Genomic DNA, 24,711 nt, shown 5'->3' with positions numbered 1-24,711 from the left:
TGTGAAGTTTCTTTTTTGGCAAGCCCAGAAAGGCAGACTCTTGTAGAAATACCAAGATACCATAGTACAGTTTGCATTTTTCTAATAACTTTGGTTTTCTTCCTCACTTACAGAAGCATTTAAAGACATGTTTTTATATTTGCAGTAGATACTGAAATTGATTGAAGTGCAGCATGTTAGACATGGAACTTGAAATATCTGTCTTCCTGATGTTTTCTCTGACAAGTGCTTGCCAGGATCACTTTCCCCATGTTGGAGCATGTCATACAATTAATGCAGTGACTTATCAGCCTGACTTATGAGCATTACATTTTGCTTTTGAGAAGTGAATACTTTTATCCACCATGCTGGTGAAGACAAAAAATATTACAGTAGTCTTCTGTGTCCATCTTCTCTTGTCATCTACACAGTCAAAATCAGGGTTTGTTTCTTTTCTTGCAGGCTCTGACAGCATCAGAATGTGGTCTTTGCCAATATACATGATAGAGTAATGCTAGTTGCTGAAGAGTAGCCTTGAGGATGTGAGTTTACAACAGCTTGCTGGTCTGTCTCATGGCCAGATGTTGTATTCAGTGGCCTCCTGAATCTAACTTTGGAAAAACTGCTGTGCTCTGTGCCTGTGCTGACTGAAGTTCCGTGCGTGATTCTGCGCAGGTACTGGTTGGATGTTCAGCATTCAGCTTTGAAATCCAAACTGGTTTTTTGGCATTTTTATACCATCAAAGGCATGAGCATCAGTGTAAGTGGAATTACTGTAGTGCTGGAGTTAACAAGCATCCATGGTGAAGGGTCTGGAAAATAAACCATGTGAGAAGTGACTGAGGGAGCTGGGGTTGTTTAGCCTGGAGAGGAGGCTCAGGGGGACCTTATTGCTCTCTACAACTGCCTGAAAGGAGGTTGTTCTAAGCTGTGGGTTGGCCTCTTCTCTGACACAACCAGTGATAGGATGAGAGGAAATGGCCTCAAACTGCTCCAGGGGAGGTTCAGGTTGAATATGAGGAAGAATTTCATCATGGAAAGTGTTGTTAAATATTGGAATGGGCTGCCCAGGGAGATGTTCAGGAAACAACTGGACATGGTGTCACCATGGTCTAGTTGAAAAGAGAGTGATCAGTCAAAGGTTGGACTTGATGATCTCATAGGTCTTTTCCCACCTAAAAGATTCTGTGCATTGTTTGGTTTTCAGGCCATACACAAAAACGGAGATGAGATATACATTGTGTGCTCTGTTCATTTCTGTGAATACTGTGAGTGTGGCAGGTGGAGAACATAGTCACGGAACAGGGTTAACTGTGCAGCTTCTTGCCACATTCATTTTCTCAAGGAAGAAATAAATTTTTTAAAGTGAAGTAATACTTCATGACAGTCTGGTTTGAACTGGGTTTTGAATGCTGACAACACAAGGAGAACCTCCTTTGTTTTTTGCCCCTTGAAGATTTGTGATGGGCAAGTCTACAGGACCAACAATTGCAGGACCCATTTTCAAACAACACCAGGGAGAAATACAGCTGTTGGCAGCTTCTTATTCTGTCTTAAAAATTAAACCATTATGAGATAATAGATTCCTGATGTGAACTTCAGACTCATGACTGGACCTTCTTTTGCTTGGAGAATGTCACATAGTAGTTGTCTGAGGAGAGAAAATGGACTACCTACTCTGGCCTTCCAAAACTAAATAGCTGACAGTTCTTCAGCTTGGGAAAGGATGGAAAAAAAAATGGAGGGTTGTTTTGAAGATCAGGAAAATCATGAGTGTTCTGGAAAAGCACAATGAGGGAAGTCTTACTTTTCATTGCAGAAGAGATGGAAAGCACTCAACAGTAGATCAGCTGAAAGTAAACAGAATAAGTCTTTAAAACATGCAAAATTGTGGCATTCATTACCAGATAGATAAAATGACTTCATCAGAGCTGAGATTTACTGTAAAAAACTAATTTTTTTGTAATTAACTGTGGTTAGTGATTCTAAAACATAGTGGTACAAAAGGTCTCTGGTTCAGGAAGTTCCTGTACAGATGACTGCTAATAAGTGGAGTTACTTGTCCACTGTGTTTTGTATGTCTTTTTACTGAATATTGGATAATGAAGAAAAATGCCAAATTAGATAGAATTCTAATGTTTTCAGCACCGTATAAAGCTTACAGTAGATATAAAGGGGTTTTTTTGAGCAGCCTGTGGAATATTCTCTTGATTAGTTCACAGTTCTGCTTATTAACAATGTAAAACATTTTGAAAGTGTTTTTGTTGAGACGTAGGTTCAGAATGTCCCAATATTGCCTGTACTATTTTCTCTCCCTTTGCATAATATTCCAGCAGTCACATTCTGTTTTATGTTTGGCATTTTGCTGCATAGTGGATTGGTATGCAGAAAATGAGGAAGTTAATAATTCATTTTATATTATGACTGCACAAATGTTAGATATAGAGAGCTGTTTGGTGTAAGACATCAGGATATAACAAGTACAACTGTTGTGTTTAACCAGTTGGGTTTGCAGGAAAACTTCTGGGGTTTTGTTCCATTTGGGTTTATTATTTTCAAGTGACCCTCTGACTTGAAATTTTATGTAGTGTGATATCATGACAGGTAAAGTAGCCAGCATCTCAGGGAGGGCAGGGAAGGAAAAAGTCTTAAGGTATGTCAAGCCAGGCATTCATGTCAGGCCATATAAATCTGCTGAACTTTTTAAAAGGCTAGGCTCACATTAACTGACTGCAAAAGCAGAGGTAGTTTGAAGAAAAGAGAGGGGAAGAATGCTTTCAAATGAAAATATGGGAAAAATTTTTATTTTTAGTTTATTAAATATACAGGATTGTACTTGTGATTTGCATCTCAAATGGAAATTATCTTTTTTCTTTTTCCTTTTTTTTTTTCCAATTGAAGTAGAAAAAGATTGCCCTGGAGGGTAAGTTAAAATAGTTGATAAGTGGTTCTGTAGAAAATCCTGTGAGTTGCAGTTGTACCGAGGCCTTAGAGTGAACTCTAATATGCCAGGCTTTATTCTAAGAAATTAAAAAATTCACAAGTCTTAGCATAAATAATGAACTTCATATGTTCCCCAGCTTCAGTTTTTTCAACATTCTGAGCTGAAATCAAGGTCCTTTAAGCTGCTAGCCCTATACAGCTTGTGATTTTTCTTCTGAACTCGAGAGCCCCTTGAACTCTTACTGGCCTGGGTTGATTCTGATTGAACTCTGCTTTGAGCAAAAGTGTTTCTTTCCTTCCTCATTTCTGATCTTTGTTATTGTGAAAGTCTGAAAGTATATGTACCCTGTTTTAAGTTCATTTGGTTTGATTTTTTGTTTGTTTTTTTTGTTTGGTTGGGTTTGTTCTGTCCAGCAGCTGGAAAATTGCAGCAGGTGAACAAGAGAAGCTGCTTTTGTCTTTCTCAATCCCATATTGTGTATGTGTTGACATTTAACATACATGTAGGTATTGTTGTGGGGATTTTCCTGTACTGTTAGCTGTGTAAGTCTGGCCCAACTACCACCCCTTTTATAAGGGGTTCAGAATGCTATGAAAAGATGCAGGTTGTGCTTTCCCCTTGTGGTTTGGCTGAGTCTGAAATGACCCCTGGTTTTGTTTGGAATTTGTTTTGTTTCTTAAGTTTGGTTTTGATTTTTTGTTGGTTGTTTGTATTGGGGTTTTTTTATTCCTCTTTGGCTAGGCTCCTTCCAACATAATCAGGGACTATTATTTAGCAGTTATTTAAATCTGGCATTGGTGCTGGGCTGGCAGTCAGTCAGGCTTCAACCCTTCCCCCAGGCTGAGTGCCCTGATCTTTCCTAGTCGTCTTTCTTTTGATGCGTTGGAAACATGTCTTGCTTTTGGTTTTAACAGGCTGTTGTTTCTTGCTTTGGCTTGTCACCTTATGGTTATGTTTTAACTTGTCCATCTTCTCTGTTTCCCTTGAGAGAACCTTGAGTTTCTTTTGTTTCTTTAAAGTCTCTTTATTTTAATTGCCACCTTTAATCAGTTTCAATGACACTTTTTTTTTTTGTCCTTTCGGAATCTTATTTGTTGAGTGCCTTACCACTTCTCCTGATTCCCTAATATGTCCAACAGAGGAACACTTCACTCTTTTTTTAACTTACTTTTAACAAGCTTCCCTTTTTGCGTGTAGTTCCCCTGTGCTTCAGCTGATCGCCTCGAAGTCCCTGTATTTCTCTTACATGCTGTACCTAGTGTGGCCTGGAGAACTGATGGATTTTGGTGTAATGTGCTTGGCTGGGCAAGACCTTTGTTTATTGTCCCATTCTTTAATGGAACTGCTCTGCGTAGTACTGCCTGTAGCATGTCCTTGCTGGAGACAGTTGACATGGAAGTCTGTAGGGACGATGGAGTGCACAGATGGTACGAAAGGGGAATAGGAAGTTACCTCAACTGGCAGGATAGACTCTGCTTCCCTTGTCCACTTTTTTCTTCTTTTGAGGAAAATTGATTTTGTATTGTAAAATACTAGGGACTTCATCTTGTGTAATACAACGCTATATTGAATACTATAAAACAGAAGTCTTGACATGCTTGCAGTGTCTGATCTCTAAGTCAGGTTGAACTTGGAAGTGGATTTAAATCCCCACAGCATGGAGGAGTTCTTCATCTGTATTTTACACACTTGTTGCTAGGTTAACCATAAGTCTATGGGATGAGGTACGGTATCACAAGAATTTTGTCCATTCCATTAAGGTGATTTATTGGTTTACAAATACTGCTAGGACACTTCATAGGAGGAGTGGATTGCTGAAACAACAACAGATAAAGTAGAGAAAACTTTTGAGGAACTGGATTTAATTGCTTAGATCACCAGTATGAGGCAATCTAATCTTCAACACTCTGCTTTTAAGATGGCTTTCCTATGTACCTGAATCATTTGGTTTAGTTGGCTTTGTCCTTTTGCTTCTTTCTCTTTGTTGTTTTTTCTTAGGAAGGGGGAGGCTATTCAGCCAAGATCACTACCTTTTATGTCCTTGTTTTGTGCATAAATGGCTTATAAATAATATCTGGGGGTTTTGCCATATTTGGTACTTTTGAGCTTGACTATTTATTAATGAGGTGTTCTTCCTGATTGTTTGACTTTCTCAGCCTTAAAGAGAGAGAAACCCTGATCAGTACCTTTTAAGGTTTAGTGTGTGTCCTGTATATCAGAATTCCTGAAGTTTGATAATTAATTGGTGGACAGAAGAGAACTGGCTTATGTTATTTACCTTGGTATTCAAAGGTCTTGGAATGAGATTCTGAGGAAGAGACTGTTTGACAGAAATTGTTTGTTGCATGAGAGAGAACTGCCATTACAGAACAAACTATTTATTATGAAGCACAGAATTGAATGCAGAGTTTTCATCAAAGCTGAAATTAGTGTGGCAGGCCTCGGGGTTTTGCATCAATCTTGCCATTAGTGTATATTAACTTCACATATGAAAAAGGTGGTTAGCAGTAAGGCAGACAAACTGTAGATGAAAAGAATAAAGCTAAGTCAATAAAAAAGCTTTGTGAAGATTTCATCAAACTAGAAAGGTCTGCATAAAGGAGATGATGCTCCTTACTACTCTAAGTAAAATCAAGTATAATAGAAAATGTGGCAGATGAGTAGCTTATATGGAGCAGTGTTGGCTTTCTAAATTGCTTCTTATGTTTGTACACTGAATTCTTAAAGGCCTCTTTCACACCAAAGTGTCTTTCTGTCAACTTTGCCACAGCAAATGCAGGGCAGCTGTAATATCAGGATTTCCATCAATTATCTTTTGGTGCTACAATTACTACAGAGCATCAAGTCAGAAGTAAAGCAAAAACCAATACTGAATTTTTTGGTGTATAAAGTCTTGGGAGTATTTTTTTTCTACTTTTCTTATGTCATACATTTAAAAATAACTTACTTGCTTGGAGTTTTAACTACACTTGCTTTTATATGTTATGTTCTACCTGTTCTTTGTTGAGAAATGTTGCCTTTTTTTATAGTATTAATATTAGCTACAGGTAATAGCCGTTGTGCTCAGGTGATTGCATTAACACATTAATAAATCAATCACAATAAAAATATTGGACACAGCTGTTAATAAATTTGTGTTCTAGAGTAAAAATTTTAAAATCGTAGTTTTTCACTTCTGTGAAATGGATATGTCTATGAAAGTGTATGCACTGCCCAATTTTTGCCTTTTGTTCTTGCATATTTTCATGGACTCAGTCAAAGTAGATGTTCTGCTATGGATCGAGTACCCTATTTCATTTTCTCTATGTGAACTTTTATGAGCTCTATGGTTTTTCAGAATAGAGAGCATAATTGTTACAGGATTTCTTGCTGTGAAAAAGTGATTATTCTGTTTAGTCTTCTTAGATTGTCTTGTTTACAGTATTTCTTTGGTTTATTCAAGGGCATTGGGAGTTTCAGTGACAGACTACACATTTGAAGACTGTCAGCTGGCTTTGGCTGAAGGACAACTTCGTCTACCTTCAGACACATGTCTTTTAGAATTTGCAAAGCTTGTGAGAAGCCTTGGGTGAGCATATACAATATTTATATGTAAGGTGCATCTATGTTTATATAGTTTTCCTGTCATGTAACAATATTGCTTTTATAAATAAATAAATATGGAATGTCGTCATCATACAGTCAGGGAGACCAGTATAAAATTAAACTAGTACTGTACTTCACTTGCAAGCAGCACCCCTGAATCCTAATGAGTAGAGTAGGTTGTAAAGTTCTTATTTTCTATCTGACAAGTGAGCAGAGTGAGTCTGAATCGTTCATTCCTGACCTAGAAGACGCTTTCTGAAGAGGATCACAAATACTGTGGGATTCCTAATATTTGATACAGTTAAGAGTCAATTGCCTTTTCCTATGACATCTGTGCAGGGAAAACAAGTGCTGCCAATAGCCATCTTGTGACTGGATTAACCTTGCAATAGTGAAGATAGAGGGGTCACCCTTTCCTGAGAAGCACAAGGTGGTAGCTGATCTTCTGAGCAGGTCACTGCCAGATGAACTTCCTAGTGGAGCTGTAGGTCAATGCATGCAGCGTGGATCCTCTCTTCTTTCTTCCCATAGCACCATTTCCTGTTGGCTTTACCTTTCAAAAAAGCCTCAGCAAACCTGAAAAACTCACATAAACCAAATAGTAGAACTTGCTGCTGTTTTCCAATTTTTCTCCTGCTTCTCCAGTGATCATATTGAGCAACCATGAACTAAATGTACAAGCCTCGTCCTATTAACTCTCAATATGCAAACACCCTTTTTCATTTTCTTGTCTCATCACCTGAAAGTACAGAGCACAGTTTAATGTTTCCATTGTGTATTTTATTTGCCTTCACTAATTTTTCCTTCATCTTCAGCTTGCGTACATAAATGAAAATGAAGAAGAGCAAGCTCTATTGGAGAATAAGGAATGTAGGACAGCACACATCATGAATTCAGATGACAAGCATATATTAAGCTATTGTCAGGTCCTTCATCTGAAAAGTATTTTGTTAGGATAGGAGAGACTTCTAAGGGAAAAGAAAGATTCTTACTTTGTTTCAAAGGCTCTGAATTTACAGTACTAAGGAATAAAAGCAAGTGAAACAAAACAAACCAACCACCCACGTCTCTTATTATGCAGTTGATAATCCCGGGATTCAGTTTAATCCTCTTGTTAAGTTGTCTGGCTTCTGTCTGCTCAATTTAAAGCTGTTCTTTGAAATTATGCTTCTCTAGGGTTTTGTTTTGGCCTCTGAAACAGTTACATGCATTTGTGAGTGAGGTTTGCTGCAGCACAGAAGTTCTCTCTGGTTTGAGCGATTAATCATCAGTGAAATATAATCCTCTCTGAATTTGGGCATGTGCCAATAAGAAGGATATTATGATGGTATTTTTCTGGCACAATTGGATGAAGATTGTAATGTGACTTCATCTCTAATGCATGTTTGATAATAATGTAGTCATTTTGCTGTTTATTCAAAGGTTTTGAGGCCAGGGAGGCATTAAGATCATCCACTTACATCCCTAAATAACTGGAACAGTAAATTTTATCCAATGGGTTTTTCATCCAGTCTTAGTACTTGTTTTTGAGCAATGATGTACCTTCAAGATAATGTCCAGTTTTAGAAGATTTCTATAGCAAGACAAATTCAGAGTTCTTTGTGGTTTAGATGTTTTGAAATCAACTTACACCTCAGTTTGCTACACTGAAGAGTTACTTCTGTGTACATTGTGTCTACAGGATTCATTTTCATTGTCTGTAAAATTTGCTTAGTCTGTGCTCAGCTGGATGGGATCCAGTCCAGAATCCATGCAGGCATAGCAGAGTTCTCATGCTTCATCTAAGGAAGAGCTCAGGCTCTGTTAACAGAGCTGTACACCACACTCTGTGATAAAATGACTGCCTTATCAATGAGATCAATTGATCATAGACTTACCTTCTCAAATTGTGCATTCATTAGTCCTCAAGCAGTCGTGTTTCTCTTCAGTCTGATAATTTGTCTGACCAACAAGCTGATTGCTAAGCTATGTGCAGTCTATGGTACTGCTTTCATATTTTTTTTCATACATTGCAAATCCTCTGCTTCATTTGATGATTTATTCTGTAATTAATTACCCCACTGTTTAAAGTGAATCTCTGTTTTTACTTGAACTGGATCTATTGCCATGTTCTGGACATTAAATCTTGTTTGGATTTTGTGCCTTACTAAGACCTCTTTGGGTATCTCCTCCTTCAGGAAGTGTTAATACAGTTAATTAAGTCTAGTCTCTGTCTTTTTATGAGACGCTTCTTAGAAGTAGTATCTTGGTAGTTGCCTGCAAGGAGATCCTTGAGTTCTGATTTGAATTGATTTGCTCCTATTGTTTCAAGCTTCTGTTTGTTCTAATTCCCAATATTACTTCCTCAAGTTGACCGTGAGGATCCTTTTAGGCCATGCATTTGTAGGCTACCAAGATCTGCAAGAACCTCATAGGCTGGTGCCTTTCTATTCTTGCTCAGCAGCCTTTACCATCCAGACTACAATGCAGAATTCTACTCTCCGTGTGTGCCTGAAATGGTGGTCCAGACTGTAGGCAGAACTTTGCATCCCCAGAGTAATAACCCTCACATCTAACTACCAGTGCTGTAACTTCAGAGTGCTCAGAGGTCATCTATGACAAGGGAAAAAACCTCTGGAGGATGTTTACCGTCCTGTGATAAAAGCAATACTCTCCACTACAGGAGGTGATCATGGATCAGGCATGACAGCAAATACCAACCATGGCAGCCCCTGCTTTTGTGGATCAAGGCAGGGTGTGCCAAGAGTATTCAAGGTCAGTTTTGCAGTTTTTCAATATATTTGCTCCATTATGGCAAGAAGTTGCACAGAAGTACATCAGCAAACATAAAACTGAATGTACTGTGCTTTTCTGGCTTAGGGCATGTTTTCCTGTGCTTGCAGTTTACAGTAGCTAGCTACAAGATCCAGCTGTTCTTTCAGCTCTCTGAGACACTAGAAGGTTTTTTGGCAGGTTCCCAGCATGCAAGAAATGAGCTTGTTTTCAAATAGTCAAATACAGCTAAAACTAGCTTACTTGCTAAAAATAGTGATAATTATGCTGTAAAATATTCTACCTTCAGGGATCTGTTTTTTCTTGTGAAGTGTGCTGTGAAGAATTTAATGTCCAGAGCTGTTAATCTTGAAAAATGTCCTTTCCATCTTCATGGACTCGGGAATACTTCTTGTTCCCTTTCTAATGTGCACTGACCTAAAAAATGAAGCAAAACACCACAACAGCAAATAATTTTATGTGTCATAAAGCCTAGATTCTGCATGGAAACCATTGAGCCAACAAGCACGATTTCATGAGGAAAGACATTTGCTTTGGCTTTCTAGAATTTATGGCCTCCATTGGGATAAAAGTAACAACTGTAAAGGAATTGGGACATTCAAACCTTTTCACATTGGTTCAGAACTTATTATGAGATTTGTGCTTGGCTTCAGAAGACTTCAGTTGAGCAGCTTATAGTCATCAACATATTAATTACTTTCTGATTTTGAAGAGTTAGAGGGAAGTGAGCCCACCTTGGATTACCAGAAGCACAATGAAGTCACACTCAAGTTGAAACAGTTTGCCTCACTGATCACATACTGCTTTTGAGATTGCCTCACATCTCTTTCTGTATTTATAAAACACAAACCACAAGATGTCTGTAAGATTCGTGGTGAGCCATGTTACTTCCCATACAAGGTTTTGCCTTCAAGCTTCTTTAGCTTTTCAAATTTAATTACTGGTGAAGATCTTGCAAGTCTTGAGTGCTGTTCACCAGATGAGTACTCCCTCAGTTCTAGAAGGTGAATTTTGAGACACTTCATTGCAAACAAAATCTCTCTGATTTAGAGACAAATGTTACACTACGTATTCTGTGTCAGTGGGGGCTTATCCCAAGGATTTAGATGCCAGCTGTCCACATGCTACAGTTAAAATCCATTTCAGCTACTGCTCTGGGATGTATTATCAGTGGACACTTCTTGCATGTAATCCTGCATGTGAGAAGCTGAGTTCTGTGTGTGTCTCAAATCCTCTATGGACTCTTTTTGGTTTTGTTCCTTCTACTTTTCTACTTGATCATGGAAAATGAATGTTTGCAGAGGGGTGTCTCACTCTTTTGTACTGTCTAGGACTAATTCTTAAGATAGGTGCTTTAATGCTAGGGTGGAGAACTTGTGAGTGTTCTATAGGAGCCATGGGTTTCTGGAAGAATTCTTGCTTGTTCAAGTCTTATAATTCAGAAATACAGGTCTTGGAATTGTTTAGTTAGTACATATTGGTAAGTCAGTATAGGTCATGACAGACAACATGAGAGTTGTATTTTTACTTAAAAGTCATGAGGTTTAGGAAGGGTCACTACGGCAAGTGATCAAGTTCTGGAGCTGGTATATCAGATAATCTTCCTAGCAGAAATGCTCTTATCTTTTTTCAGAAGCTCCTCAGAATGCTGATATTAAGCATTTTATTCATTCTTGTAACTGAGAGGAAGCTGCTGAGGAGTCCCAGCTGCAGTCTGGGAACAGTTCTGGTGTAAGCTTCTGAATTGTGTGAATAACTACTTTTCCTTGTCTGCAGCAGCAAACAGCAAAACAGGCAACTGCAGAAGGACACTGTAGAAGATTTTGCTGGCAGCTTTTGCCTTCAGAGTGGGAAGTTTGGATGCCCAAGTTACCCTCAATCAGTTCAGAGGAGGGTAGATCAAGATTTGCTTGATGTTGTATTACAGGGAAAAGTTACTTTTCCTTGCATCATACTGCAGCACCATTTATTTTATTCATAGTAAGATTATTTGGTAGGGGTTTTTTTGTTTGGTTTTTGTGTTTGTTTTCTTTTGCAAAGCCAAAACAGGAAGCTTGACTTAGGAAAAAAACTAACCAACAACCACGCAGTAGATATCTGCATAAGTATAAAGCTGTTCATTCAGCATTCAAGGTATGGCTTTGCAATGGGAAGGACTGAGGAAATGCTGTAGCTGTATGAACTGCTAGAATTTTGTTTGGGTTACCATTACCTCATAATGGTGTCCAGCTAAAGGCTGAATGTGATAAATGAGGACTGACAAACAGGATTAACAGTATAATCACTATTATGTAATCCCTGATCTTTTTTTTTAAGGCAAGATGCATCATATCCTTCCTGTTCAGTGACATTAGTGAATTTGGAAACATAATTTGTTTGTGTTACTGTCCTGCAATACAGCCATATTCAGGTGACTTAAATTCCACCTCATTCTCCATGCTTGGAATTTACTAGCTAGTTCTAGACTGTGTTTCTTCCTGTTGAACTGCTTACACATACGGCTTATAACCAAGGTAGACTGAAGGACGTGAGTTTGTCCTGGGTTCTTAAGCCCTTGCAGTAATTCTTAAAACAGTTTGAGAACTAATGGGAGCTTTAAAATTACAGAAATATAGTGTTTTATAATAAAGTTGTGTAATAATTCTTAATCCAGACTTTGTAATGCTTTACACCATTATCATCCATTGTTTCATTTGGTATTTTCAAATATGTATTGTTAAAACTGGGTTGATTTTTAAAATCTGCAAAAATAATACGCTTTATAGGCTGAAGCCAGAAAAACTTGAAGATGATCTTGATAAATATGCTGCAAGTGCCATGAAAATGAAGAAAGAAAAGGTTGATCTTAAAGAATTTTCAGCCTACTTGGAATTTCCAGTTTCTCAGACATTAGAAAGTATGTTTGCACTTTTTGATGAGGTAAGAAGCAATATTAAGTTTTAAAAATTTATTACTTTTGGTAAACTCCACTTTAGCCTACTTCTGTTTCAATCAAATTCACTGAGGTCTTATTCTGAGCACTTCATAGTATTTGCTTGCTGCACTTCCCTTTCAGCAAGGTAAGGGCACATATCAGCTAAATAAAGCATTCCTTCAGGTAGAACTTAAAAGGAGTATCAGCTGGACAAAACCTGTTTTTTTCTAGATGCAAAATATGAAGAGGAAGAAAGGGTCAGGCAAGACCTCTGCTGCTGCTCATTGCAGCTGAATGAAGTGTCTGGTAGCTGATATTTCATTTACCATGTAAATAAATATAAATAAATACAAATAAACTTGTTCTTCTACGGTGCCTGAAACCTGAAGGATCTTGGCAAATGAACCAGTTTTTCATTCCTCTGGCAATCAGTCAGAATGGAGAAATGATGATTATCTTTGTCAGGATGAGGTGCTGTCTGGACCAGGAGGGGGATATGTCCACAGTGTTCTCTCTTGGAGCAGATGTCATGTATTCAGGGCTTAAATTAGGGTGTGTTGTCCTCTGGTTCTCTGGTTTTAATTTCAGCCCAGTAATTCAGATGGTTTAATGGAAAAAATCTTAAATATGCAAGTGAAGGGTGACAGAAGCAGCACTGTCTTCCAAGAATATTTAAGCTATGACTTTTGACTGAGACTCTGAGAAGGACCTGCAGGGCTTTCACCCAGGTTCTTGTCCTCATGTGATTTCATTTCAGTGAGACTGGTTTTTTTGTTGTGGCACATGTAAAAATCTTTCTGAATATTCTGTATTTTTAGCAACTGTTAGTTATGAAAATTCTCAGACAAACTGCACTGTTTTGAGGGGAGATTTTCCTTCACAGAATGAAGATGGCGTAATTGACATTCGGGAATTTGTCATTGCTCTGTCAGTTGTCTGTAAGCCATCCAAAACTCTGGAAACAATTCAGTTGGCATTTCAGGTAAGCAGCATTTTTTTGCTCTATGTAGTTTACTTATTTTTAGAAATTGTTAATACTGGCGTTAGACTCAATAGAAGTTTCCACATTCCCTTTTAATACTTAATTACATTTTAAAATGGTACTAATGGAAAATTAGATTAAGAGTTCACATTAACAGGGAATGCATTTCAAGTGTGAGTTGTGTAAAATTATGGAAGCTTGCTGTTTGAAATTTTTCTTTGTAGAATTCTGGTAGAATCCTTTTCAGCAAATTAAGTCTCAAACCTCAAGTCCTTCATATTGATTCCTCTAAACAAACCGGCTGTTGAGTTGTACTTACTACTCTTAGAATGTTTCAACCAAATCTAATTTTTCAAGTTAATAAAGTATTTTTTAAATTTTTCCTACATGTTAATAGAGTATTTTTTTTTATCTCCTTTTTTCTTCTTGTAAAGATTTTCTTCCCTCTTAGTCTTACCATGTTTGTGTGGTGGTCGTGAAGTCTTTGTCCAGACTTGATGCTTCCCAGAAGTGCTCCTGATCTTGCTCTAGCCTCAGTGGTTTGTTGTAGCATCACCATAGATTGTTAATGCAAGCTTTTTGGGAAAGTGACAGCAGCAATGCTTAACCAACGGGTTTCTGACACCTCGATGTATTAATTTTCAATTAATTTCTTTAATATTACTGTTTCAACATGCTGCATCCTGCATCATCTTCTCTCTTTGCCTTGAATTCACATGGTCTTCAGTGTTACTGAAACTGAGAAGTGCTAAGTCTTGATGCTGTCTTCACTAGTGAATGCATGGAGCTGAGAGCATTCAATTGCATGGTGCTACATTGCAGCCTTCTTTTCTGTGTAGTTGTGTTCAGGTTCTTCAGCATGACGACTTCAACTACGTCTTGCTGAAGAAATGAGGCTCCTGTGAATGCTTAGTGTTCACATGTATCATTCTTACCCTTCGGCCAGAATCCAATAAATTTGGCAAAGGAGGAAAGAGCAAAAATAATTAGTTCCTACAAATATTGTGGGAAATCTGCCACTAATAGCTGCTGTTAGCTACTTCTTCTGAGGGAAAAGCTGACAGAAAGGTCTCTGTCCTGACTTCGTCTACTTCAGCTATGAAATGGCACAGAGAAATAGTCAGGTGCTGTTTGGTCAGCTCCATGTCTTCATACTAAAATGAACAAATTTGAAGTAAACGTAAAGGGGGCTTTGGGGAATTCTTTTTTTTAATTTAGCTGTCATGTTTCATAATGTGCAATATCATTTTATCATTTGAGAGGAAGAAAAGCTAAGATAGGGTGGTTATTTTCTTTCTGGAAGCATTTGAAGTTAATAAAACTGTTTCTTAGGAAAATTTCTATTCTTCCTTATCTGCTTCATTCTCCAACTCATAATACATAATTCTGAGTTACTTTGTTAATTACAAAATATAAAATTAGCTGTAAAACTGCAAAGAAGCTTTATGTGTGTATTAAGAAGTACTCAGCCAGGGAAAACAGGTTTGGCTCATTTTATCCTACTAGTGATGATTGGAACAGTTACGAAAAGTCTCAAGCTGAGGAAATTTTGCTCGTTCTAGGCAAAAAAAAAAAAAAGGAAAGAGCCATTTTAATCCATTCCTACCTCCTGTCCTGACTTCACATACAGTAAGATATTCACACAGCTTACCTGGACCCGTTGAAGGATCTAGCCAGTTCATGAGTGTATGACTTTGAACAGGTGCTGTCCTCTGCCTCCTGCTACTTTTTGCTGTCATTTGCTTTCAGAAAAAGTGCAACATTTCACATAGCTACACGTTTTAAAAGTGAGAGCGTTTCGTATATGACTGAAGAACTTGAAAAATAGTATCGTTATATGGAGTTGATACGAAAGTGGGGGGCGTGAGAGATATACCTGAGGGCTGTGCTGCCATTCAGTGGGATCTTCACAGGCTAGAGGGTTTGATGGGGAGAAACCCAATCAGGTTCAGCAAGTGCAGGCCAGTGCAGGGTCCTGCACCTGGGGAGGAATAGCCCCAAGTACCAGCACAGCCTGGGGTCTGACCTACTGGAAAGCAGCTCTGCAGAGAAGCACCTGGAGTCGGTGGATGACAGGCTGACAATGAGCCAGCAGGGCCCTTGTGGCCAGGGGGGCCAGTGGGATGCTGGGGTGCACTGGGAACAGTGTGGCCAGCGGGTGGAGGGAGGTGATCCTTCCCCTCTACTCAGCCCTAGTGAGGCCACATCTGGAGAGCTGTGTCCAGTTCTGGGATCTTCAGTACAAGGAAGGAGCTACTGGAGAGAGTCCTGTGGAGGCCACAAAGATGATGAGGGGTGTGAAGCATCTCTTCAATGAGGAGAGACTGAGGGAACTGTTTAGTCTAGAGAAGAGAAGACTGAGAGAAGATCTCATTAATGCATGTAAATATCTCAAAGGTGGGTGTCAAGACAATGGTGCCTGACTCTTTTCAGTTGTGCCCAGCAACAGGATGAGGAGCAGTGGCCATAAACTAAATCACAATAAGTTCCACCTCAATATGAAGAAGACTTACTTATGTTGAGGGTGGCAGAGCACTGGAACATGCTTCCCAGGGAGGTTGTGGAGTCTCCCTCTCTAGAGACATTCCAAACCCACCTGGATGCACTCCTGTGCACCCTGCTCTAGGTGGCCCTGCCTTGGCAGGGGGTTTGGACTAAGAGCTGCACTCCGGTGTAAGTGCTGCACCTTCCCTTCTGAACTGCTAAAGAAACGAAAGGCTGTTGTAGATCTTGTCAATATGGTGTTTGTGAACCTGACCACCCAGTACTACCTGACTGCTTGTTCTGTCAAAAGGTAGCAGGTTTTATTTAAGAAATGTCTTGTCCTTTCCCCTATTCCTGTGAAACACTGTGCAGGTTAGGTGCTGGGGGGGTAAAGGCACGATTCCTGATTTGAGCGTATGTTGTCTTCCATGGAACTTCAATATTTTTATTCCACTGAGGTGTGCTACCTCATGACAACAGCTTCTGCTTGTGTGAAAAATACATACTTATGCCTGTTTTGTTCAATCTCATCAGTTCCCACCTTCTCGATGATGTAGAGAAATGAAAAGGAAGTTTCCAAAACAGCACTTTTTACATTGTTTGATGTTTGCAGTTGTTACCATGCTTGAAAAGGAGACAGGAATGTTTCAAAAACTCTTCTCTCTCACTTTACATTGTACAGGCAAATTGAGTTATCTTAAGGAAGCTTAATGAAGCTGTATTTCGTACAGATGTTTTGAAGTATTCAGGTCCATTTCTCAGGGAAAAACTGCACATATGCAAAGATGGAATGAGACTATGAACAATTATTCTTAGTTATCAATCTGTCAGTAGTAAAACTAACTCCTTCTGTGAGAACTTTTTAGGATGTAAGATTATGCAAATTCTTGTTTTCTAGAACAAATACTTGTAGAAAATTATATGCCCATCACTGATGTATGGGGTAGGATTCTCCTGATTAATGCCATTTAGATACAGGCATTTTATGCCAACTGGATTTTGGATTTTGGTCAAAGGAATCTTGAGTTTTACATCTGACCAAGTGGAAATGGTATCTGATTTAAGCTGACCTAAATATATCTCTCGATACCACAGACTGTCTTGGAGTTTAGACATGTAGCTCGATGGACTGAATATTATTCTCATTTATATACTTGCAAAACTTGTTAGTGATTGACAGTCTTGTCCCTGAGTATCACTGTAATTCCAGTGGTTAGGCATGTAAACATAGGACTTTCTTCTGAATATAACAAGCTTTACTTTCTAAGCATACACAGGTGAACTGATGATGATATCTTTTACCCAGACTAATCTGAAATCCTTGATATATCACATCAGTCTGAGAATGACTAGAATTTCTAATACCAAATTTTTATTTCGCTTTACTTCGATGTAGTGTTGTTTCTAGGAGTTGGCATTCAGCTTTGCAATGATTTATCTTGCTGTCTTGATTTATAGCTGTACCAGTCAGAAAGCGGAACTATAACAGAAGAGGATTTAGCTCATATTCTGAAGACTGCCATGGGTGTGTCACAGATTGATGTTACACATCTTTTTAGGGCTGTAGATGAAGACGAAAAAGGAAAGATTACATATGGTAAGTATTCTAACTGCATCTGAACTGGCACAAAATGTCTAAGTTGCCTGCACTCACGTTGATAAACAAAGAAGTTGTATTTTTATTAAACTCTACCTTTTTTAGTTGGCTTATTGACTTCAGTACTGATAGAAGCACTGCAAACAAAGTAAATTTACATTTTAAAAATTAGTTTCGCCTTTGGTATCAAATACCATGTTTGCATGTTTTCGGTTTTCCCTTAACACATCAAGTCACATAATACAAGGATTAGCTCGTTCAGCATATTCTGTTCTGTGACTTCCATGTGTGTGGATATGTAGTTTTAAAGGAAGCTACCTTAGCTCTGTCCTGTTGTTTTGTATCTTATGTCTGGGAGCAGAAAAAGAGGGGGTTAACCAGGCTGCCTATTATGTAGTCTGTAATGTAGGTGGAACGGAGGCGAGAAAGTTGAATTTGAAAAATTGAGACCTGGGTGAATAGATTGTGCTGGGAGTCAGAGTACTTGTGTGTTACTTCAGATTCTTTGTTTTATGCAGTAAGGTTCTAAATTTAGTTGTATTATTTAAGTATGAACTGAGTTGTTGATAGCCAACATATTATGTATTTCCAGTAGAGGTGCTTATGACATACCCTGTTCCAATTGTTTTTCCCTCAGGATAATCAGTACGAATTTAATTTGTAAAAATCTTACAAATTAATGCATCAGTGTTAGTAAATCGTAGTTTCTACACTAGTAGTTCCTGTGTTTCAATCATACAATATGCATGTAAATCTTCAAATACAAAAATATTTTAGTTACTGAAATGAGTGTCATTGCCACTGTCCTTTCCTTATTTCCTGACTGTGTCTCCTCTCCTTGGTTCCTGATGCCCTACCCTGTTCCTTTCTGTGCCTCTCATCTGTCACATCCCCAGTATTTCCACATCCATCCTGCCCATTGCCTTCTTCCTGCCTATCACTGTTGCTGTGTTTTCCAACTCATACCCAACTCAGCTCTTCTCCCCACCTCCCAGTCACCAGCTTCAAAAATACCAGCACAAATCTTTAGCTGGTAAGCATGGCAGAACTCTAATTTTAGCACATTTCATTGTTTGAGAATAGCTAAATTTGTAGTCATGTACAAGTGAACTCAGAGAAGGTCATGTGAGTTACCAAAGAACTAGTATTTTAATATTCATCTTTAATAGTTGCAGTTAATCTGCACTTCTTCCCTAAGTGGTCCTCATATGTTCCCATCACAAGAAAATGTGGACCACCAAGCCACAGCAGTGGCCACTGGAGTGCTTGGCTCTCATTTTCACCATTTTATTTCCTGTAGTCAAGAACAGTCTTTTGTGAGGCAACACAAAGTAGATAGTAGCATGGTGTTTACTTAATTTCTTTGAAACTTTCCTTAGTGCTTTTTCTGAGAGAAGTGCTCATTTTATAATAGAAACATGTCATTTTAACATATCTGGAAGTTTAATAGTGAGAATAAATATCCAATTTATTAGATTAGAGAATTAGAAGTTGCAAATAAACTTTTGGTATTGTATTTCTGTCTTGAAAGTTCCTGCCACAAATATTCAACCTCTTGCCTTTCCCGAGATTATGTGGAACTTCACACATGCTCAATTTGTTGCACTTACTTACTAGAAAGGAGAGGTGAAAAAACTTGAAGACTACACGGTTCTGAAGATATTGTCCAGACAAGTTCTGAGAAATCAAAACATTGAATCTGTTGGAACTGATGTTACTTTGGATACACACAGCAGAGGTCTACTGACAATCTTCTTTCTAGGGTGTTGGAATTTAAAGCAGGAGTAGTAAGTCAAGTCTTACTTGTAAGAACGAAAGATAAAAGTATCAAACCTAAATTGCTGCACACACGGCAGAGTCTTTGAAGCCACAGATCTCATCCCAAAGGAAAAGCTCAGGTTGCAGGTAAACAGAATAACCAGTAGCAAAATCAAGATTGTGTAACTAGATTGGTAATCATGAGTCTGAATTGTTGGAAATCTGGATTTTTCTTGCATTTGAAAGTACACTGGTTGCCAAAGATCTGTGTATCAGTTCTCTTGAGCAGTGTGCAGCTGGCTTAGTTGTTCAGGTGCACTTTGATTGCAAAGCTTATCCTTTTAGTCTAATATAGACAGAGGCAAGATTTATCAGTCTTAAGACATGATTCTGGGGAGTCTGAATAGGTTCTCTAGGAGGGCATCTCAAATTCTAGGAAACGCTCTACCAGCTCTTAATAGACAATTCAGACTGTGAGAGTGTTCTGAAGACTGCCTGGCTTGCTGTAACCAGAAAAAAAGGGGAAGTGGCCATATTTGGAGTATCTGCATGGATGAACAATCAGAGAAGGATGCATTATTTAAAATGATTATATATTAACCACCGGATTATCCTGTTAAGTTGCTGTACACTAAGGTAATTATTACCTGAGTGGAAACAAAAACTAGAGGAGATTGGTGAACACAGAGCTTCCGGGGGAGCAGCAAGTAGTAGGAGGGTGTTTCAAGGGTAGGATAAAAACCTCTTGAAGTTCTTGCAGTGCATATGCATACTTAATACAAAGATACAGACGTGAGTCTTACCTCCACTTTGGATTCTTTCTTTCTTTATGTCTCTTTGCTCTTAGTGGAGGTAGAAGCAAAATCACCTTCCTCCCCAAGTTAGACTGAGGTAATCTTTCCTTCAGTCTAGCGCTTCACAGTTGCTTTCAGTTTGAGCTCTTCTGTGATTAGAAGTAATGCTGGAACAGCTGGTTCTTTCTACATCCCCTTGTTTCACATTTCTGATGAATGAAGCAAATGGGATTCCAAGCACTTTTCATTGCACTCTGCTGAGTACAACCTTGATAAATATTCCTTAATATCTTCAGGACTTATTTCAGCAGGACCCAAAATGTCAGCTTACTGAGATCTATCTAAAATGTTACCCTGTTCAATTCAGTGCTCCCTGAAAACAGAGGTTTTTCATTTAGATCCAGTACTGCTAAAACACTGGGGGATGGATCCTCACATAATTATCAGGATGAAAATTTGGATATAAACTATTGTAACTGTGTGAACAACTGCTTCAAGGGATTTTTCTGAATTTATTTTCTGAAAAAATACTGTAAATTCTTGAGAAATCACTTAGACTGGCATCTACAGTAAATAGTCCAGTCTTTCCCATGTTTAATGTGATTGTAAGAGCATCTTTGGTGCTGCTGGTTGAAATTTTTGTATTTATCTTAGTTGAGCCAAATATTAGAATGACCTTTCCCAAGAAAAAAAGGCTATTTTTCATGGTCATTAATATGATGCACACATTGTATGTGTTGTTACAAAAAACAGTACGTCCTTGGGATGTGCTTAAAGCATCCATATGAAAAAAGGGAATGCTTTCATGGTCCTGCTGCAGGCCAGACCCAGTTAAGATTAAGGCTGACAGCTGATTACTGTCTCCTTGTTAGCTGCAGAAAAAGAATATAATCAGTTGGTTTCATTGAATGTACTTAACTGTTCTGAATCAGTTTGCCCTCAAGTGTTTCTAATACATCTTTGCAAATACTACCACTGTTAAATATTTTAAATATTAAAAAGTCCCATGTTTCTGTCTTGAAAAAGGTTAGATGAATCAAATTCTTCGCTACGAGATTTTTTTAAGTTGAACTTGCATTAAACACTGTCAAAAGAAACATCTTTGCTGTGTGCATTTTCAGATATTTTGGATTGTTCTTTCCTCATGGAGACTTTAGCATTTATATGATCCATCAGACTGTTGTACCTAGAGGTTTTTCAACATAGATAGCAATGTTGGTTTTCATGACCTAAATTTCATCAACTTTTGTTGAAGTTATAGGTCCAGAATACTCTATATAAACTGTGGATAAAGGATACCCACTTTTTTGTTAGTGGAAGGATAAAGTTACGCTTATTTCCTTCTCCCCATCTATCCCTTTGCAACAGTTCAGAGGCAGGGTTGCCCTACAACTTCAGTGCCTTGTGAGCCATATGGCATTCCCTTGCCCTTTGCAGTAGTGAAAAATCATGTCATCTCAAAGAGTGGCAGAGAGGGAAAGCTGCAGTGGTTCCCTTCTTCCATACCAGCCCAGTTGTACTAGGAGAAACTGGGCTTCACTCCTTTGAAAGGCTTCTTCAGGTGTCATCGCTCTGCACTCCGGGGAATTCACAGCACTCTCTGATCATGAGCTCTTCTGGGATAGCACAGTGAATTTGAGTGGGAGGTGTGTGATACATTGTAGGTGACTGAATTAGTGAAAACATTCACATCCAGATTTTTCTAGTGTCAGTTTATGTTATAAGAATAGCTGCTTGTTGCTTGGATCCTTTACAGTATCCTCTGTTCAAATCATGTCTGAATAAAGTCATATGGGCAAATTGAGACAAAGTTTCAAAAGTCTGATTTTTAACACAAAATGTTACTTCTTGATATTAAGGCTTTCCCACTCCCCTAAGAAGTAATCTGGCTCTTCTTATTATTGTATTATCATCCAACATTAAAATCAGGAGTTTTTTCATGTGTTATAAATTATCCCCTCAATATTATTCTCTAAAATACTGGGACTTTTGAAATGCTCTTGAAAGCAGAAGGTGGCAATGACAGCTGCTGTTGGGTTGAATCAAATTACGAGTGCAAAGTATTAAAGGGCATGTCTGCAAAAGAGTTTTAAGAATTTAAGAAATGACTCTTGATGTTCAGTGATCTTCAGCTGGAGGGCTTCTGTACTTCCCCAGTGAATAGTGAAATGCTATGTCAGGGCATGTGGTGCTCATCATGCATTTTAATGCAAATCTGAGCCTGTTTGCCCCTTCATGCAAGCTAAGCTCTGGCCTGAAGTGTTTTCAGAGGGCTTAGATAACTCTTTGCAGCATCTCAGCTCTGCGAATGTGGTAAACTTTTGCTGAGAAGCTAAAACAAGCACGGGGGATAGCATTATGTTAACTGCTGCTATTTTTCTCTGAAGAAATCATGTGATTATATATGTGTAAGTATTCAAATTTAGCATCCTTCTGTTTCAAAGAGCTGATTCTGTGCAACTTTTTTTTTTTTAGATGACTTCTACACATTTGCTGAGTTGCACCCACACTTTGCAGAAGACTATCTCTATGCTGATCAGATGGGAGCTGAGAGTGGCTTGGAGACTTCATCTCTTTCTGCTCCTAATGGCATCTGTACTGACTTCAGCCCTGACAACGCTGGAGATAGAAAGAAGCCCCTGCAGAAGAAACTGAATTAACACTACAACTGTTACCTTCCTCTCCTGGTGAGAGGGTTGTATTTTCTTGGAATTTTCATAAGTCACTCCAATTATACAGCAAATACCAGTTTTGTGTGTGAAAAATCTATCTTAATACCATCCTTTGAATCGTATGTGCTATATTTAACAACATGTTCCAGGTTACTTTGGGAAAGGTTGTTTTTGCTTGTTTTTTTTTAAAAGGTCTTTGAAAGGTAATAATGTGAATGTGCTTCATTATTAATGTTCATATTTAAAAGGAAGCGGCACAACTTATTTATATTCCATTGGCTAGTTCCATGTACAAAGTGTCGCACAAACCGTGCATGTATAAAGAAACTGTAGCTACTATGGTGTAAAGTGCACTTTGATGATCAGTGTTTTCCCTAGGTATGGGAATGTTTATTTGGGGCCAAACTTTGCTGTCCATATCTGAATAGTCAGTCTTGTTGATTTCAGTGGGATTATTCTCTTGAGCAAAGCAAGCATACTTTGGCCCTTTGTTTTGGTTTCAGTGAACAGTTTGGAAATGGTCATACAAAAACTTGCTAAGGATTACTTCTTATTTTTATTGTTGAATGACAAAATTATTTCTCTTTCCATGGTAGAATGAAAAGGAAAGGCTCCTTATCCATCACCCCAACACTTTTCTACTGTAATATTCCGGATGCAATTAAACATGAATTCTTTCCAAACTGACATGCCACATACTGTTTGAAAATACGTAACTGAACTGTTTGTGCTTTTCTCTTACAACCAATTCAAATCATGTCCATAAAACATTTTAATGGGAGATGTTTACACAGCTATATTTGATTTAGATTTATCAGGAATCACAGGTTTCTTTTGTAGAAAGCCTGTACAGATAACATAGCATGGAACACACCATGAAAACTTTGGTGTATCAGCACAAGTTGGAAAAGGTTGCAGTCACTTCAGAGGCCAAGCCAGCAACAAGTTACAGAACATCCTGAAGAAGTGCTAGTTAAATCTCTATAGCAACATTACATATACTTCATAGAATATATATGAATCTTAGAATAGTTTAGAACTGTTAAAAAAACCCACCACACTTCTATTAGTAATACCTATGTTTCCTTTTGTAAAGCCAGATGCCTTAACTACTACTGGGGGTCTCAGAGAAAAATCAGGACTATTATAAAACCACAGAGCTTCGTTGATTAGGAAATGTGACAAAAGCCTCAAGGAATAGGAAGGAGGACTCTATCACAAAATAACTGTGATGGCAACTCTGCTTACAAACAAACAAAAAAAAATCTTTCAAGTAATTTCTGACTAATTTTGTAGAGCTGTGCTAAAATATGATGATTTTGTGATTGGAAAACTGTTGAGATTTGAGTCTTCCACAAAGGAATTTAAAACTAGATTTGAAAGGAAGGAATTTTAGCAAAGGAAGTCTGTTTGTGCCAAATGCTTTTATAACTCTTTTTTAAATAGCAGGAGGTGTTTTAAAGCTCATTAGGGTATTGGAATGTGTCCTTAGAAATCCCTAACCATATGTGACAGGTCTCCAAACTGGAACTGGCTTTAATAAAAATGGTAGGAGGGAAAAAAAGTAAGAAAATATGCTTTATGAAGGTATGTAGAGACAATAATTAAATTTTTGATTTATCTAGGTAACAAAAGCCAAGCTGACAGGGAGGCAGCAGACTTCCTAACTTGAATTAAAATTGATCATGAAAAACAGGAGAAATGGATTGAAAAAATAAGGCATATGATAAAGTACAGTTAAGTAGGAATAGTCAGCTGCTCAGAGGAGGGAGAAGGTATTACTGTGTTATATCTTGAGGCAGGGATGGCATAGAATATGTCAAACTGAGCACTGTTAACTCATTGCTGCAGAAAAGATGCTCATGATAGAGGGATGCATCAGCATGTGGCCTGTGAGAAGCAGGGTGGTATTTTTGCATTACCAAGATGTGATTAGGTCTCACCTGAGGTACTTGTTCATACTGGGGCACCTGAGAGAGATTGGGTGTAACTGGATAAAGTCCGGAGGACAGAAAGTACTCAAAAAGAGAGATCAAAAGTATCCTTTAATCCAAAGAAGAGGAGACTGAAGGAAGATGTGAACAGTCTTCAAATATGGAAAAAATTGTTATAGAGAAAACAGGAACTCATGGATGGTAGATACCAGCTATTAATTGAAAAGGCAAGTTAAGCATTAGGAAAAGTCTCTGACAAAACACTTAGTTAAGCTAAGGAGAAGGGTAATTCCAGA

The 24,711-nt window shown here is 38.2% G+C and overlaps 1 protein-coding gene across 1 annotated transcript in view; it reads left to right on the top strand.

The window, feature by feature from the left end:
* Positions 1–22,469, top strand: part of LPCAT1 (lysophosphatidylcholine acyltransferase 1) — a gene marked incomplete at its 3' end in the record, with an annotated part of 58,844 nt that extends 36,375 nt beyond the window's left edge. Inside the window, exons 10-14 of the mRNA XM_082276989.1 lie at positions 6,366–6,491; positions 12,046–12,199; positions 13,078–13,176; positions 17,119–17,257; positions 22,285–22,469. Of these exons, the coding sequence (XP_082133115.1) occupies positions 6,366–6,491; positions 12,046–12,199; positions 13,078–13,176; positions 17,119–17,257; positions 22,285–22,469 (703 nt within the window). The remainder of the gene's footprint in view (positions 1–6,365; positions 6,492–12,045; positions 12,200–13,077; positions 13,177–17,118; positions 17,258–22,284) is intronic.
* Positions 22,470–24,711: the final 2,242 nt, after the last annotated feature.

The sequence above is a fragment of the Coloeus monedula genome (genome assembly GCF_965178545.1).
Source record: "Coloeus monedula genome assembly, chromosome: 1".
Lineage (NCBI taxonomy): Eukaryota > Metazoa > Chordata > Aves > Passeriformes > Corvidae > Coloeus > Coloeus monedula.
This window is presented reverse-complemented; position numbering and strand designations above follow the sequence as displayed.